Source organism: Mustela nigripes, chromosome 12 (genome assembly GCF_022355385.1).
Source record: "Mustela nigripes isolate SB6536 chromosome 12, MUSNIG.SB6536, whole genome shotgun sequence".
Taxonomy (NCBI): Eukaryota; Metazoa; Chordata; class Mammalia; order Carnivora; family Mustelidae; genus Mustela; species Mustela nigripes.
In genome coordinates, this window is record NC_081568.1 from 60,124,910 (window position 1) to 60,139,820 (window position 14,911).

General features: G+C 47.2%; 1 protein-coding gene across 3 annotated transcripts in view; it reads left to right on the top strand.

Annotated features, from left to right (window-relative positions):
* The window catches only part of RANBP17 (RAN binding protein 17), a 315,430-nt gene that overhangs the window by 298,864 nt on the left and 1,655 nt on the right, over positions 1-14,911 (top strand). For 2 of the 3 annotated variants that reach the window (XM_059417349.1, XM_059417350.1), the window contains 2 exons: positions 12,152-12,250; positions 14,087-14,214. In XM_059417349.1, coding sequence (XP_059273332.1) covers positions 12,152-12,250; positions 14,087-14,214 — 227 coding nt within the window. Of the gene's footprint in view, positions 1-12,151; positions 12,251-14,086; positions 14,215-14,911 lie in introns of those variants that run through there. The other variant, XR_009407432.1, reaches the window with a different exon arrangement.

A 14,911-nucleotide genomic window follows, 5' to 3' on the forward strand; every position in this document is an offset into this window, starting at 1 on the left:
TGTTCTCACAGCCAAAAGATTGTTGACTCAGGGAAGTGTGAGGAGAAAATGGACCAATGAGTACAGACTCACCTAATACAAAAAAGGTATTCAATAAATATGTAAAATTTGAAAAACAATGGACAGGAACCAGTAATATTTTTATGTCCCTGAGGAGAACATATCCCTATGTGCAGGTAATCTGTTCATACAGATGAAGGTGAGAAGTGTCCTTTCCAGGAAATCTGAAGGCCATGACTATACCCAGATCACATGTGTGTTCTGCCTTTCCTAGAGTTCCCCATGTGACATGCATTCTCAAGATCACAAACCCTCACTGGTGGAGACCAGGGAGGGTGGGGTAGGGAAGAGCAGGTACAGTGTCATTTAGATTTTATTCTTGGCCCCAAATTGACTTGTCCCTTATTCTTCCTAGGCATTCCAGGCATCACCATAAGAATAAACTTTAGGACTCTCTCCATTGATGTGTCTTTACACCTCATGTCTCCTCTGAGTCTCACAGCAACTCTCATGAGACAGTAGGGCAAATATAGTTTATTTTCTGAACTTGGGAGTATAGAGGTACATCCCCAGATTACATCCACAGTACCTGTATGGGACAACTGTGCAGGGGTGCTGGGAGGCAAATTCACACAGCCAGTAAATAGCAGTACTGAGGCTATAACTAAGGCTTGTTGTCTCTAGATCTCGCATACTTTTTATCGCACCAAGTCTTCCCAGGGCTTTAACCTACTCTGCTCTCCTGGCATTTCTCCCACCTTTATCTTTCCAAGTGGCATTGTGAATGGTATGAGAAATTGAGTTTCTTGAAAGAATGGCACTGTGTAAAGTGAGGGTCAGCTTAATGATGGATTGATTTATTCATTTTACAGTTGTACCTGGTTTTTCACATACTTGAAGGGTAAACAATGGGAAATTTTTCCAAAGCATATAAGTGTGTGCCAGAGTTGTGAACTGAACTTTCATATTCATTTCCAGTCTTAATTCCTAGAAAGTTTAATCAGCAGCAACCACTGGGGAGGCTATGAGCTCATTTCATATGTTCAAGAAAACAACTTCTTTGATTACAGTGTGATCACTACTTACAGAACAAGGTAGAGTTTCCCTAGTCCTCTGGCCTGTCATGAGGACAGGCCTCTGGCCTGCTACCTTGTACGCTTTGCACCCAAGAATACTCTTGTATGTTAATTCTTCACCCCTTGTCATGCTTGGGAAGATGCAGGGAATGCTTTCAGATGGATGAATTTCCGTCCTTTCAGAGTGTTGAGTTGCGAATTCTGTATTTGTTAGGATTTTCTGCTTTACTGCAATCAGAACAGATTTTTCAGTCAACGTACCTGGCTTTGAATACTTCTGTGTCCTTGGGATAGTTACTTTACCTCTTCAGATATACCAGCATCTCCACCAGGGCACTTCTCAGCCTTACTGGAACTGGCCCCCAGGATCAGGTAGTTGAATTAGTCCCTCCTGAGGTCTTGGGCCCAGACTCCCCAAGACTTTAGCCAAGACCCCTCGCCTTAGCTCTTTCCCATTCTGTCACTCCTCAGCCTACCATGTAACTCAGAACATCACTGCCGTGGAAAAGAAAAATTCAAGTGCATGCTTAGTTGAGGTCATGTGAATGAGGAATGTGAAGCCAACTGCCAGGAAGGAGCGATGAGAAGTGCAAGGCCTGGAGAGAACGCTCTCAGGCCCCAGAGAGACCCACCAGAAAGAAAATCCTAAGCAAGAGCTCTGTGTTAATGCCCGTACTTAATGTGGCATCTAGTTTTAGATAGGACGAAGAAGTTCCACTCAAGGAACTAAAAGCGTCAATTAGAGTTAAGTGCATTTAGGGATGACTTCTCAGAGATTCTTTAGGACTGGAAGGAAACGACTTGATGGGTGGGCAATAAGACATTGATAAAATAGTCAGGCTCCAGGAGCTTCTTAAGGCCACGAGGACCGCATCTTAGTCCATCCCATACCACAGTGCCTGGTACATAGTAGGCTCTCAGTAAGTCTTTGAACATTGAATATGTGTGAGAAATGAAGAGGGAGAGGAAAAGCAGGAGGGAGGAGCCCCCAGCATGACACCCAACACATAGGAGGCGCTTACTACTTACGTGTTGCCTGTGTGCACCTGGCACAGAATGAGAGCCACCAGTGGAATATCAGGGACTGGAAACATGTGCAGGTAATGTGAGGGGCTCGTAGCCCCCCAGAGGCCTGGCCTGGCCTGTTCTGGAGTCTGCACTTGAAGTGACAAGTTCTACCCTCAGCAAAGGCTGGGCTCATATCCCACAGAGGGAGCTAACCCTCCCTCCCCAGCCCCATCTTCTTCCTGAGCCCCCCTGCCTCACAGAGAGGCTGGAAACAAATTGACAGAAACCTGGAGGAAAGGAACTCAAGTGATTTAGGAGAATGGAAGGTCTGGCTTATGGGGCCAGATTAAAGAAGCTAAATATGTATAGCCTGCCTAAGTGACAACTAAACAGGGCATTTGATAAGTCTATAAATACTTGGGAGATGTCACTGCCAAGAAGGAGAGGGAATTACTTAGCATGGCACAATGGAGTATTGGCATAATGGGATATTATTAAGAAAGGGAAAATGAAGGTTGAACATCAATAAAAAGCTTCCTGATGAAGAGAACCATTCCTGACAGGGGACACTATTACTTTATGCACTGCGGACCAAGGGAAGTAATGGCAGTGCCATTTCTCAGGGTCCTGGCCACAGAGCCAGCAAAGAGGGAGCCAAGATCTGCCCCCACTGCTGTGCAGGCCAGGCAGGTAACCTGTGTCTGTGGCCTCCTGATCCTAGAACAGAAACAGAGCTGCCTCTGTAGACGGATGGGAAGTCAGACGGCCCAGCCCTCCTAAAGGAGCAGACCATCAGCAGAGGGGCTCGACCAGCAGTTTGTCCTTCTGAGTCATTCTCAGAGTCATTTACCTCAAGTCATTCACCTTGAATGGCACCCCATTGCCTGCAAGATAAGGCCCGTTTTGTAGCACCCATTACTAGGCCCTTCCCAAGATCTGGCCCCTGTCCACGTATTCAGCCTCTCTGGCCACCAGCGGCCACTCCACACTGACCCCCTCCAGTCCCACAGAACTGCTTGCCGTCCCCCAAACATTTCTCCAAACCTTTGCCCCTGCTCGCCCTCCTTCCAACCTGTGTGCCTGTCAGACTTGGTTTATTTTCTCCCACAGCTCCCCATGTCACCTGCGAAGCCTTCCTGGCCTGGTTCCCACCCCAAGACAGAGTTCTTCAGCCTCCTCTGGTCTCTTAAAGCCTCCTGTGCTAGCTTCTGTGTGTGGGACTTTCTCTGTTGGGTTGTCATGGTTTATCAACTGTGCATCTCCTTCCCTACCCGACTGTGAGCTCTTTGAGGGCTGGGACTGTGCCTTGTTCATCTGTGTATCCCCAGGTTGTGACACAGAGCTTGGCACAGAGTACGTAGTCAGTAAACATCTGAATAAATCAGGGAGCAGGGATCTAGTCCTATCATTCCTCAGGCTTCCTATGTAATTCTTGGGGCAAAAGAGCTTCCAAATCTCGGTAACTCTTTGAATCATCTCCTTGGCCTCCTGGCCAGCACTCTGCCATTTAGACGACTATAAATAAAAACCCTCAAATCTGAAAGGCAGTATGCTGTCCTCTGTGGTTTAAACATAAACTCTAGACTAATCTTTAATGGAAAATGCTTCCGAGGGCCCTGTGAATGTGCCACAAAAATACTTTTTTCTCCTCACACAAAATCATTTGAACATAATAAGTAAGATAATCCTCTGCTGTTGGTTATGATGATTTTTAGGTCCATCTAACTAAATCCCTTCAGGAAATCTGGGAGAATGTAGTGACAGATGAGAGACAATGAAACATTGACCCTCCTCCTGTAAGGATAATATATTTATTATGAAATACAATATTCATTGCACTCTGCTTGGATGGCTGTACGAGATGCCCTCGTGCCATTATGCCTGATGTTGCGCTGTTTTGAAATACGATATTCATTGGGAAATGTTGTGATGACTGTTCAATAAACTAGCATGCTATTTCCCACTCCCTTCCCTGCTTCTGAACGGCAGTGGTTAGAGTTTACTTTATCACTGAATATTTAATATAAACATGTGCTTGTAGTCTTCTCCGTCGTGCATGTGTACGTCTGCCGGCTGCGTTGTCTCACAGCTCCTGATGTTCCGAGTTCACTGTTGAACTGTTAGTCTGCAGATCCTTTCCACTGCCCTTAGCACTCCAAGGACCATCTGGCGCCCAGCCCCTTCTCTCCATGGGCAGTCCTGCATTTGAGGCCTAAAGCTCTGACTTTATCTACAGCTTTAGTGGCAGGTTATGTTTCTTGGAAAGATTTCATTGCCTGGGAAAAAAATGGGGTATACACTCAAGGATTCTGACCACTCCTCTTTGTCTCTGCTACCAGCCTTGGTGGGGCCCTCACCTTCTCTCGGCTGGACTGTTGCAGTAGTATCTAAATGTGCTCCCTTGCCTCTGGTACCGACCCATCGTTGCCTTGCTCCGGTCTCCCATCGGTAATTGTTCTAGATCCCAGAGCTCAGCATTATTCAGGAATCCTTTGAAGGCTACCCATTATGCACTGGCCCAAACCCACTTCTGCATTTAGTGTGACAGCACAGGCCTTTTTTTTTTTTTTTTAAGATTTTTATTTATTTATTTGACAGAGATCACAAGTAGGCAGAGAGGCAGTTGGAGGGGAGGAGCAGGCTCACTGCTGAGCAGAGAGCCTGATGCGAGGCTCCATCCCAGGACCCTGAGATCATGACCTGAGCCGAAGGCAGAGGCGTAACCAGTGAGCCACCCAGGCGCCCCAGCACAGGCCTTTTAAAGCCTGGACCCTGCCCAGCCTTCAGCTCCCCGCTCTCAGCTCTGCTTTCTACTCAAAAGAGGAGGCTAACTGTTCCTCAGACATCCCAAGCCCTGTCTGCTTTGTCTTTTCTCATTTTATTTCCTCTTCATGATATATCCTCCTTCCCTGCTGATGCTTATATATATCTTTTAAGGTTCAAGCTTAATATCACCCATCCTATGAAGATTGGCTGTTCTTTTTAGACAGAAACATAGCACATGTGCCCCTCTCTCTTGAGTTTTTACACATATTTGCTAATTGAGGGCCCCCCGGAGGCTAGTAGAGGCCATTGAGGTTCTAGAACCTGGCTGTGTGGCAGTCATTCATTTGGGAATAAAAATTAGAGGGAAATGGCTGTGAAGGTGAAGGTCGTTCCTCTACATAGAGATTTTCCCACCATTCCCACCCAGAGGAAACGTAGATGACGTTTTTGACAAGTGATGCTTAATTTTTATATCAAGTGGAAAGTGTTCTGTTTGATGCTGGCAAGAGAAGAGTGAGAAAGAGTTTCCCAAATAGTGCTGAGTGGCAGGGCCTGCAGACTCCCAGTGCCCCAGGTTTTCTGGTTTTATTTTAATGCAGCAAGCTGCTTTATGAGATCTGCAGCCACTTGAAATATGATTTACTACTCGTAAAAAGTTTCAAATGGATAATGAAGATTCAAGAATGAGACTCACAGTGTAGCGTAGTCAATTTTGCTGCTCTTGCTCTCCAGTACATCTCTGCCATTGAAATGAATTATTTATTATAATTTATTTCAACCATGGAAAATAAAACTGTTTTCATTGTGATGTGCGCTGTAACGTTCAGAGTAGACACATTACAGGCAGTACTCTCAATTAATTAATCCTGAAGTTTCATTCCAACTTTATCTTCTTTCGTATAAGCCAGAAGACTGGCAGGTAATTCTTTCCCCGATAAACGATGATTAAAATGAATGTCTTCAGAACTAGGGGTAATGTTGGTAATGGAAAAAATTGAAACAACAGCAAAACCAGGTTGAGTATTTCCTTAGATTTTACAGTGGATGGAAGAGTTTCTTTAATATCCTGGGCGATTTATCACTTGGAGGAAAAGCATCCTTTAACTTTGCATAGGAGGGGGCAGAGGAAGAGAGTGCTGTTGGTTTAAATGTGCAGATATGCGTCACTAATATATGACCAGAACCAGATGAGTTAACCAGGCCTGCAATCCTGGAATGCCGTTATTGGTAAAAAGATGTTTTGCTTTTTTTTTTTAAGCTTCAAGAGCAAATCTAGCATTGTGCAAAGGCCAAGTAGGCATGACTCTGAGATGATTTTCCAAGGGGAATGGGTCACCCGTAATTGATTGAAATCTTGTTTCTTTAAAAATAAGAGGCTCACCGCATCTTGCATTTTGTTAGGGTTTGTTTTGTTTGTTTGTTTGTTTGTTTTGTTTTTTCATTTTAAGTGCTAAATAGTTGCTAGTATTATGAAGCTGTAAAGGCACAATAAGAATTTAGGAAAGTGCTTAATATTCACAGACATTAAAAGATTTAGCGTAACATAGATGATGGGGCTTAGTTAATCCAGGCTGGAAAATAACGTGCTTATTTGTCCATTGCTTTCATTTTTCATAACATTCCGCTAATATCACATCAGTAGACAGCAGACGAAGAGAACAATTGATTCCTTTTCCCTAAAGATGACTAGTATCTAATTTGAGGAGGATCACATTTCAATATCTGCTGTGCACATGGCCTCAGGAACAGCACTCGGTAATGACAGCAACTGCCTTACTTTCACAAGCACTGAAAACCTGGAAGCTTTTCCTCCTTTGGCAGCATTCAGATTCTCCCCAATCCTGGATCTCCATCCCGGGCAAGGGGCTCTGGAGAAATGACTGGGGAGATGGGTAGAAGTTTCCTCTGCTTGCTCAGATCTGACTGCACTATCCCAGCAATACTGGTTTTGGCTCATTGTTTTTAGCTGGGGCCAGCCTTCCCTCTCCTGTCTTACTGGCCTTCTGGAAGGCCAGTTATGTACGCCAAGAGATTGCTGAGACACACGACCCGCTCTTCAGTTTTGGGTCCATTTATCATTGGTCGTTCTTCAAAACTTCAGCTCACTGTGTCAAAATCCAGAACATTCCAGCTTGGCCAGTGGTGTAGAGAATTTTGCATTCTATTTCTTTTCCCTTTAAGACCCCTTTCCTGACTGATTAAGACTCCTCCTTCTGCAGACATGCCCTCTTGGCCAAGCCCAGACCATCCTTGCTTTGTCTTCTTCCCTCCACTTAGATCCGGGCACAGGAGGGCTTTATCCGGGGCCTCTCACCTTTCCTCTGGCTGTCCTTCCTTTGTCAGACCAAAGCTTTCCTCTCAGGCCCTGTTTCTACCCCTCTAGGACAAGACCGATGACTCTCATCCCATTCCCATTTTCCATTTCCGGGACTTTGCAGGCAGCAAAGTCGTAGTGTAACTGAAGTGAGCACAGAGGGGGCCGGAGAAGGAGGAGGGGGTGTTCCCCTCCCTACATCCGGGCTCCCGTCCCTGCAGTACCAGGCTTCATGGCGTCGCTCCAGCTTCGGGGTTTTGTCTTCCTGACACAGGCCGGGAGCAAGAGGGAGGGTTAGCGTCTCCTCCTCTAGTTCTCAGAACTCTGTGGAATGGCTTTTAGTTGCATTATTCAGTAGGCGCTAAGATTGCTAACAGTGAAAAGCGTTCACCTTGTAGGGAACATTGTAACACAAAGGAAATTAGCTTAATTTACTAATGTTCTCAATGATGTTAATTTAAATTACTGTGTACATGGTACTTTTGGTGGGAGGGAAATTGTTATTTTTAGGAAAACATTCAGTGGACCATTTTCCAGAGACAGTCTATTAATTATGTCTACTGTTGTTCATCGTGAGAGTCTGAAAATCAGTTCACCACGTTTCTAGAAGCATCAGGTAGGAGGCAGGAAGGTCTGCACGCTCTCCAGGACCTGCTGGCCTGGACTCTCATCGTGGGGATTCCAGCAGCCATTCCAGTCTCAAAGGAGACAGCAGAGGAGATACGTGTGATCCAGGAGGCCCACAGAAGGTGCCAGAGTAATCATGCCCAGAAGCGAGCCTCCCCACCCACACCAGCAGGGCCCGGGCAGACTGCAGCAGGAGCAGGACACATGGCCTTGGTCACTGCCACTGATGGTCGCCGCCCTGCTATGGACTGCAGCAGGCAGCAGTCTGGCGTGATGGCACAGGCATGGCCTCGGGACGCAGGCAGACCCCTGCATGTACCTGAGTCTCCCTCGCATCCCAACAGCTGTAGCCTGATGCCTTGAGCAAGTAACTCATCGGGCACAACCTCTCTTGGGTGCACGTGCTGGTCAGTAGAGATGATGGTGCATTAGCCTTCGGCCTTTGTGGCCCCACGAGGGCTCTCCTGGGGAGCTGCTGGCTGGACGGACACCAGCAGCTTAGGAGAGTTCTCAGGCTCCGAGCACAAAGGCAAGATCCTTGGAAATGAACAGTGTATTAATTTAGGTATTTACCCATTTCAGATTTTTGCCAGACATTGAGGCCAGAACTTTCTGTTTTTTATACTATCCCCTTTCAAAATGTTCTTTAGCCTTTTATACTTTTGCTCTTGATAGTTCATTCTTCCTTTCCCGTTCGTTCATTCATTCATTCATTCATTCATTCATTCACGTATCCATTGTTTCCTTCAGTCACTATTTCCCAAGCCTCTGCTGTGTGCCAGATGCCATGCCAGGCCCTAGGGATACAGAGTCTGCAGTCCCTCCTGGTCTCAGCTCCCAGGAATTTACGGACTAGTCTCACAACCAGTAATCACCCTGCACTGACAGGGGCCATGTGACCCCCACCATCCTGCTCTACCCAGCTTCTAGAGCCACTGAGCCTCCACCTTCCTTAGAGTGCAGACTCGCCAGCTCGCAGCAAAGCCTGCAACACAGGCCCCATCTTTGCTTATTCTACAACAGCAGGAGACAAAACATGAGAGCGTGTGGTCACCACCTTGCCGCTGGGAGAGCACGACCAGCATATCCGGGTTGCAGGGTCCACTGTGCTTCAGGCTTGTGCCCAGACCAGAGCATCCTAGGGGCGCAGGCAGAGGAGAGGGGCCGAGGGGTGGATGGAGATCCAGATGGCCCAACATTAGTTTGTCTTACCTTTCCAAGTCAGGTATTTGTGGTAGCTTTGTGTTTGATTTGGAAGATGATGAGCCTTCAGAAGAGCAGAAACCTTGTCATTCAGACTCCATGCTAATACATGTGTCAGAACAAACAGGGATGGTCTGGAGACTCTTTGCTATGGTGGGTTTTCTTTTGACTGCAACTCTCTGTCAAGTTAGGTGATTGTGAGGAGACTATGATCTCATTTATCTGAACATAAGCAAGACATGAAATGAGGTGTTTCCTTGAGCCCTGAAATTCCATTAGGTCACACCACAGAGGGAAACCATAGATTCCATAAAGGAACACAATTATGGAATGTCTACTGGGCAGCTGACACAGTACAAAATGCTTGACACAGATGAAGGAAGCCAGTCCTCCCAGCAACCCTTCAGAGTAGTTGTTATAATCTCCCGTTTTACAGGTAAGGAGAATAAAGCCTCAGAGAAGTGAAGGGACTCGCCCAGCATCTGAGTTAGGTAAGTGGCAGGCCTGGATTTGACCTCCTTTCTGGCAGGCTCCAAAGCCTGTCCCTACCACATCATGCTGGTTTTGTCTCATGGAGGGACATTTCCTGAAAACTCACACCAAAGCCTGTGGGGAGAAGGGAGGAGAAAGAGTAAGTGCTGAGGCAATGTGGATTATGGTTTTCCTAAGTGGACCAAGCCACATAGCTCCTCTTCCCGAATGGTCCCTTCCCTGGCTGGGCAGAAGAGTGGCTTGGGTTAATACAGTGGGTAATGTGTGTGTTTTAGACATGGGCCCTGGAAAACGAGGCCTCAGTTGGGCAGATCATGAATGGCCATTACAGCCATCCTGTAACAGTATGGGGGTGAGCAGAAGTTGGGGAGTGGGGGCCTGTTGGATCCTGTGGAATCCAGGCTTTCAGTTGCATTATGTGACTCCATGCAGGCTAGGGCGCCCGGGTGCAGCGTCGCCAAGGGTGCCCCCTTTTGAGCCTGCATGTGTCCGTGTCATTGAGCACAGAGAGCCTCCTACCAGAGATTTTGCAGGACCTGGATCAGGATTCTGTAGGTAGGCATTTCACCCACTATCCTTCCAGACTGGCAGCGGGGGAGCTTGTCCAAAGGAATCCGCGGCATCGCTTCTGCTGTCCCCTCCCCCGCAGCTGCCACGTCAGTAGCACTTGAGTACATTTGCTCACTAATCTCTATTTTTGCAGAAGAGTAAAAAAAAAAAATTTTTAAAAATCAGACATTTTAGCCAACTTTATTTTTAGAAAAGTATTTTATTCAAACATCGCCTTACTTATTACAGACATAAATACATGCATTCAGACAAATGAATCCACGGAGGGACCGTATAAAGTAATTGGCACATCACTTCAGGATTGCTTTGTCAGTTACTGGAGGAGTTTGGTGCCTCTGACTTTAATCTTTTCCATTAAAATATCCATTCTGCCTTCAGATTGCGAAGCCCGTAATATTTTAGACCGTCTCTGTAGATCTGTTAGTTTTGCTTGTCAATTTAATTTGTGGCTCTCTGACTTTGGGTGGCTTGTCAGATTGTATGTGGGAACAAGTGATGTTCAGCGGGCTGGGCTTGAGTCCCTCGCCTCTCCCCTGAGAGCCTGGACATACAGTAAACGTGGAGTTGGCCAGCGTCCCCTGCAGCCAGCCTAACCGTCAGGATGATGAGGATGATGTACGGGGCGGCAGATGTTTCGAACTACAGAGATGCCCATTACTGTTGTTATCATGTACCTTAAATGTTTATGGCACTTTTTCCTCTCTGCAACACTTTTTTATTTCCACCATCTCATTTGATTCTCAGAGCTTTCTTGGGCTAGATTATTATTTCCCTCCTGATAGCTAATGAAACTGACACAGAGAGAGAGAGAGGTTCAGTAATTGGCCTGAGATCGCTGGGCAGATTGGATTGCAGAAGTGCAGGGGACAAGAGCAGGCATCACCAGAGCCCCTTCAGGGATCATGTGGGTGGTAGCTTTCCCACATAACCACCATCTCCGCTGTGCTCTTTGGGGCACAGGAGCTCTGGAGCTGTGGATACGGAAGGACTAGAGATGAGAGATAAAGTGTCCAAGGAAAGGCAAGTGTACCATCAGCTGCACACAGGGGACCGAAGCTTGCTTCCCTGCCACTTGCCCAGACTGTTGTAGGAACCCCAACCCTGGCCTTCGTCCTTTAATATCACCCGCAACTGCACGCTTTCTACTGTCTCCGAAGGGATCTTGCTTAAGTGCAGATCTGAGCATCTCTCCTTTGCCACAAACCCATCACGGGCTCCCCCTTCATCACGATGAAGTCCAGGCTCCGCAGCATGGTCTACCAGCCTGGCCCTGAGTCTGGGTTCTCTGGCTCCCATCTCTTCTCCCCTGCCACACTCAGTTTTTTCCCAACCTCCTTTTGCATGGCCTTCTGTCCCCAGAACACATGTACGGTGCTCTCCTTAACCCATACCTTCTCTATGGAATCTTCGCTGCCTTCTCAAAGACCCAGAAGCATCCCTCCCTCCACTGCTATCCCACTACCATTGGCCCCGCCCGATTTCTAGCTATCTCTCTGCTCTGTGCTCTGCCCCAGGAAGCTTCTAGCTCCCCCAGGGCAGAGGTCACAGTAGATGCCTATTCTCTGACCTCCCTTAGGTGTATTGAGACTTTGAATTTAAGAGGATGTATTTGTATGTACATATAAAAGTGAAGTGAGTGAGTGAGCTAGTGAAAGAAAAACAGATGAGCCTGAGCCCGCAGGAAATGGGACCTTCTGAGGTCACGTGGAATGTGTCCCATTTCTCCCTCACTCTGAGAGATGTTGCCCCTCCATAACGTGACCTCTGGTGAAGTGAGAGGCAAGAAGTCGCCTTCTGGCGATTTGCATGGAGGAAAGTATACCAGGGTTGAGGGTCAGAGACTGACCCTCTTAGCTTTGTAACCTCTGACTTCTGCCCACCCAGAAGTTTCTCACTGAAGCTTTTGGTGGTAGAAGCTCTTCCTCTTGGCCAAGAGTTCCTCCATGCAGCAGTATAGGCTTACAGGGTCAAAACTCTTTGTCCAAGAAGAGCCTTCGTGGCTGTTGGCACGATATAGGGTAGAAGGTGAGCCCACGACAGACCTGGGGTTGGGGGGACCTCGGAACTAAGGTCATCATTTGACTCTGTCTTCTAGATGATGTCTGTCCTTATGAACACCATTGTCTTTGAAGACTGTCGGAACCAGTGGTCAGTATCCAGGCCTCTGCTGGGGCTCATCCTGCTCAACGAGAAGGTAAGTGTGATTGCAGGAATGTCCACAGGAGATGGTCCATGGGTGGGGAGGGAGAAACTGTACGCCAGGCCGAGCTGCGACAGGAAGAACAGAAGGAACAGCGGAGCTTGAGCTGGAACCTTGAGCACTCTGGGGCAAGGCCATAATCCCCCAGATGGCCCTTCCCCAGAGGCCTCAGCTCTTCTTCAGGTAAGTGAAGGCCTCAAGACCAGCTCTTCTGGAACCCAAAGCCGCCACACGCTGTGGTGCTTCAAGCTCCCCCTCATGTCCTTACCCCGTTTCCTATGGAATTCAAGCTGCAACTCTTTCTGCTCCCCACTGGCGTACATGGTCATCGTCCCTTCAGGGACTCACTGCGGAACCAGCACCCTCCACCTGAAAGCACAAGTCTCCAGCTCATACATGCACTTCCCACCGTGGGCAGCCTCCTAGGCCCTCCAGCTTCTTCCTCCTGAACCACCCCCCGTCTCCCCAGCAGTCAGGAGGAACAGTGCATTACTGCTCGGGAGAATGAATTGTCTATACAATAAGATAGTACTGGGGAGAAAGACAGTGAGATTAGAGGCAGCCGCATACATTAAAATTCAAACTGAAATCCCAGCCTTGGAAGGAAACTAATAGAAGAAGAAAATATATCAAAAAGAGAAGAGCTGTCTCATCATTCACCTGTGCTGAAGTATCCAATTTTAGCCACATTCAATAGCACTGTCATTCATCTTCCCTCGGTGTTATTGTGATTTAAATCCAAGCTCTATAAAAGAGAGCAGTTCTTTTAAAATGATTGAGAGGGAATAAGGGCAAATTCAGTGTTTAGAAAAAGCTTATGACATCACAATATTATACTTTACTGATGGAGGCAATATTTCATGGTTTGGGATGAAAAACTAATAATTTTCTATTTGGTGTGAGTCACTGCATCATTATAAAAGGGAAAAATAAGTAGTTTTGTGCATTCCCAATCTTGTTCAGGAAGACATTGTGGTTTAAGTGTAATGCCTCTGATATATAGTATTTAAGTATTAGTCTGACTACATATTAATTATGTGTGTTTTTGATGTGGGCTGTTTTAATGTATGATGGAAATTAAATATCATGCTGTTTGGGCTGGGAAGGATAAACACATGACTGGCAAAATGTTGTCTTTGTGCGGAAATTAAGCCGTTTCCAATGATGAGGAGCTGTGTGTTGTGCAAGAGCTTGTGTGTGTAGAAGCCCGCAGACCCCAGCAGAGGGGAAGGGCGGTGCAGCTCTTCGTCACTGGGTGTGACAGGTGCATTTCTTAGGGCCAGAAGGCCCTTTCAGAAGGAAACAAGCCCTTCTAGCACCCGGCCTCAAGGGAGCAGACCCAGCCTCAGCCAGCGGACAGACACTCGGGACCAAGTCCGGGCTTGTGTGAGGAGTAAGTCACGAAAGCCAAGGACAATGACAAAACCTGATGGGGAACCCTGGGCCTTACCTCCAGCCACCCCAAGTCCTCCCTTGTTAGTCTTCTCTCCTGCCTCAGAGGAGAAGAGGCCCTTCCTCTTTCAGCCTTTCCGTGATGAGTGGAGATGAGAGTCAGGAAGACCTTCACGTGCTTGGTCCCCCACAGAGGGCCTAGATTGTTCCATTATGGGAGAACAATTATCACAAGAGATCTTTATGAGAAGGGATAATACAGTTACACCTTGAAACAGAGCTATTGCTTTGGCTTAAAGTTCAAAGTGGACCTGGACCGAAGCTCCTTTGAGAGTGAGGAGCGCTGAGCCGAGGGAGCAGGTCGAGACCCTCCCCCACAGCTCTCTCAGGGGCTCAGGTCTGGCATCCAAGCCCTGAGGCTATTCTTTCTCCCCACAGTATTTCAGTGAACTGAGGGCAAGTCTGATCAACAGCCAGCCTCTCCCCAAGCAGGAGGTCCTTGCCCAGTGCTTCAGGAACCTGATGGAAGGAGTAGAGCAGAACCTGTTGGTCAAGAACAGAGACAGGTAAGCCCTGCCCAGTAGGCTTAGCGTCTGTGGCTTGTGGAAAACAACTGGATCGTGCTGACACCGAGCACGCACTCAGGTGGCTTTTCTGTTACATCTTGTAAGCCTCGACTCGGCTTATTTCCATCCAATACATATTACTAGGTATTTGCTTTTTTTTTTTTTTTTTTTTTTTTTAGATTTTATTTATTTATTTGACAGAGAGCGCACACAGAAGCAGGGGGAACGGCAGACAGAGGGAGGGGGAGAAGCAGGCTCCCCACTGAGCGGAGAGCCCGATGTGGGACTCAATCCCAGAACCCTGGGATCATAACTTGAGCCAAGGGCAGACACTTAACCAACGGAGACACCCACGTGTCCTATTTGCTTTTGTTTTAAGCACCATGCTAGGCACTATATAGAGAAGCGGGGATTAGTAAAATGCAGCCTGTACCCTTATGCACCCTATAATCCAGCAGAAGATAGGAAAAATAACTCATTGAAAAGGTCAAAAGAAGGAAAGCTCAGAACTGCTATGAAGGACAAGGAAAGCCTTCCCGGCGTTTGAACAAACACAGGCTTAGAGGTCAGCCGGACTCCACTTTAAATTTTATCCCTGCCCTCTACAGGCTGTGTGGCAGTGAGTAAGGCAGTCAGCTGCTCTGATACTCAGTGTGCTCGCCAACAGAATGGTTGTGATAGTGAAAGGACAGAATGT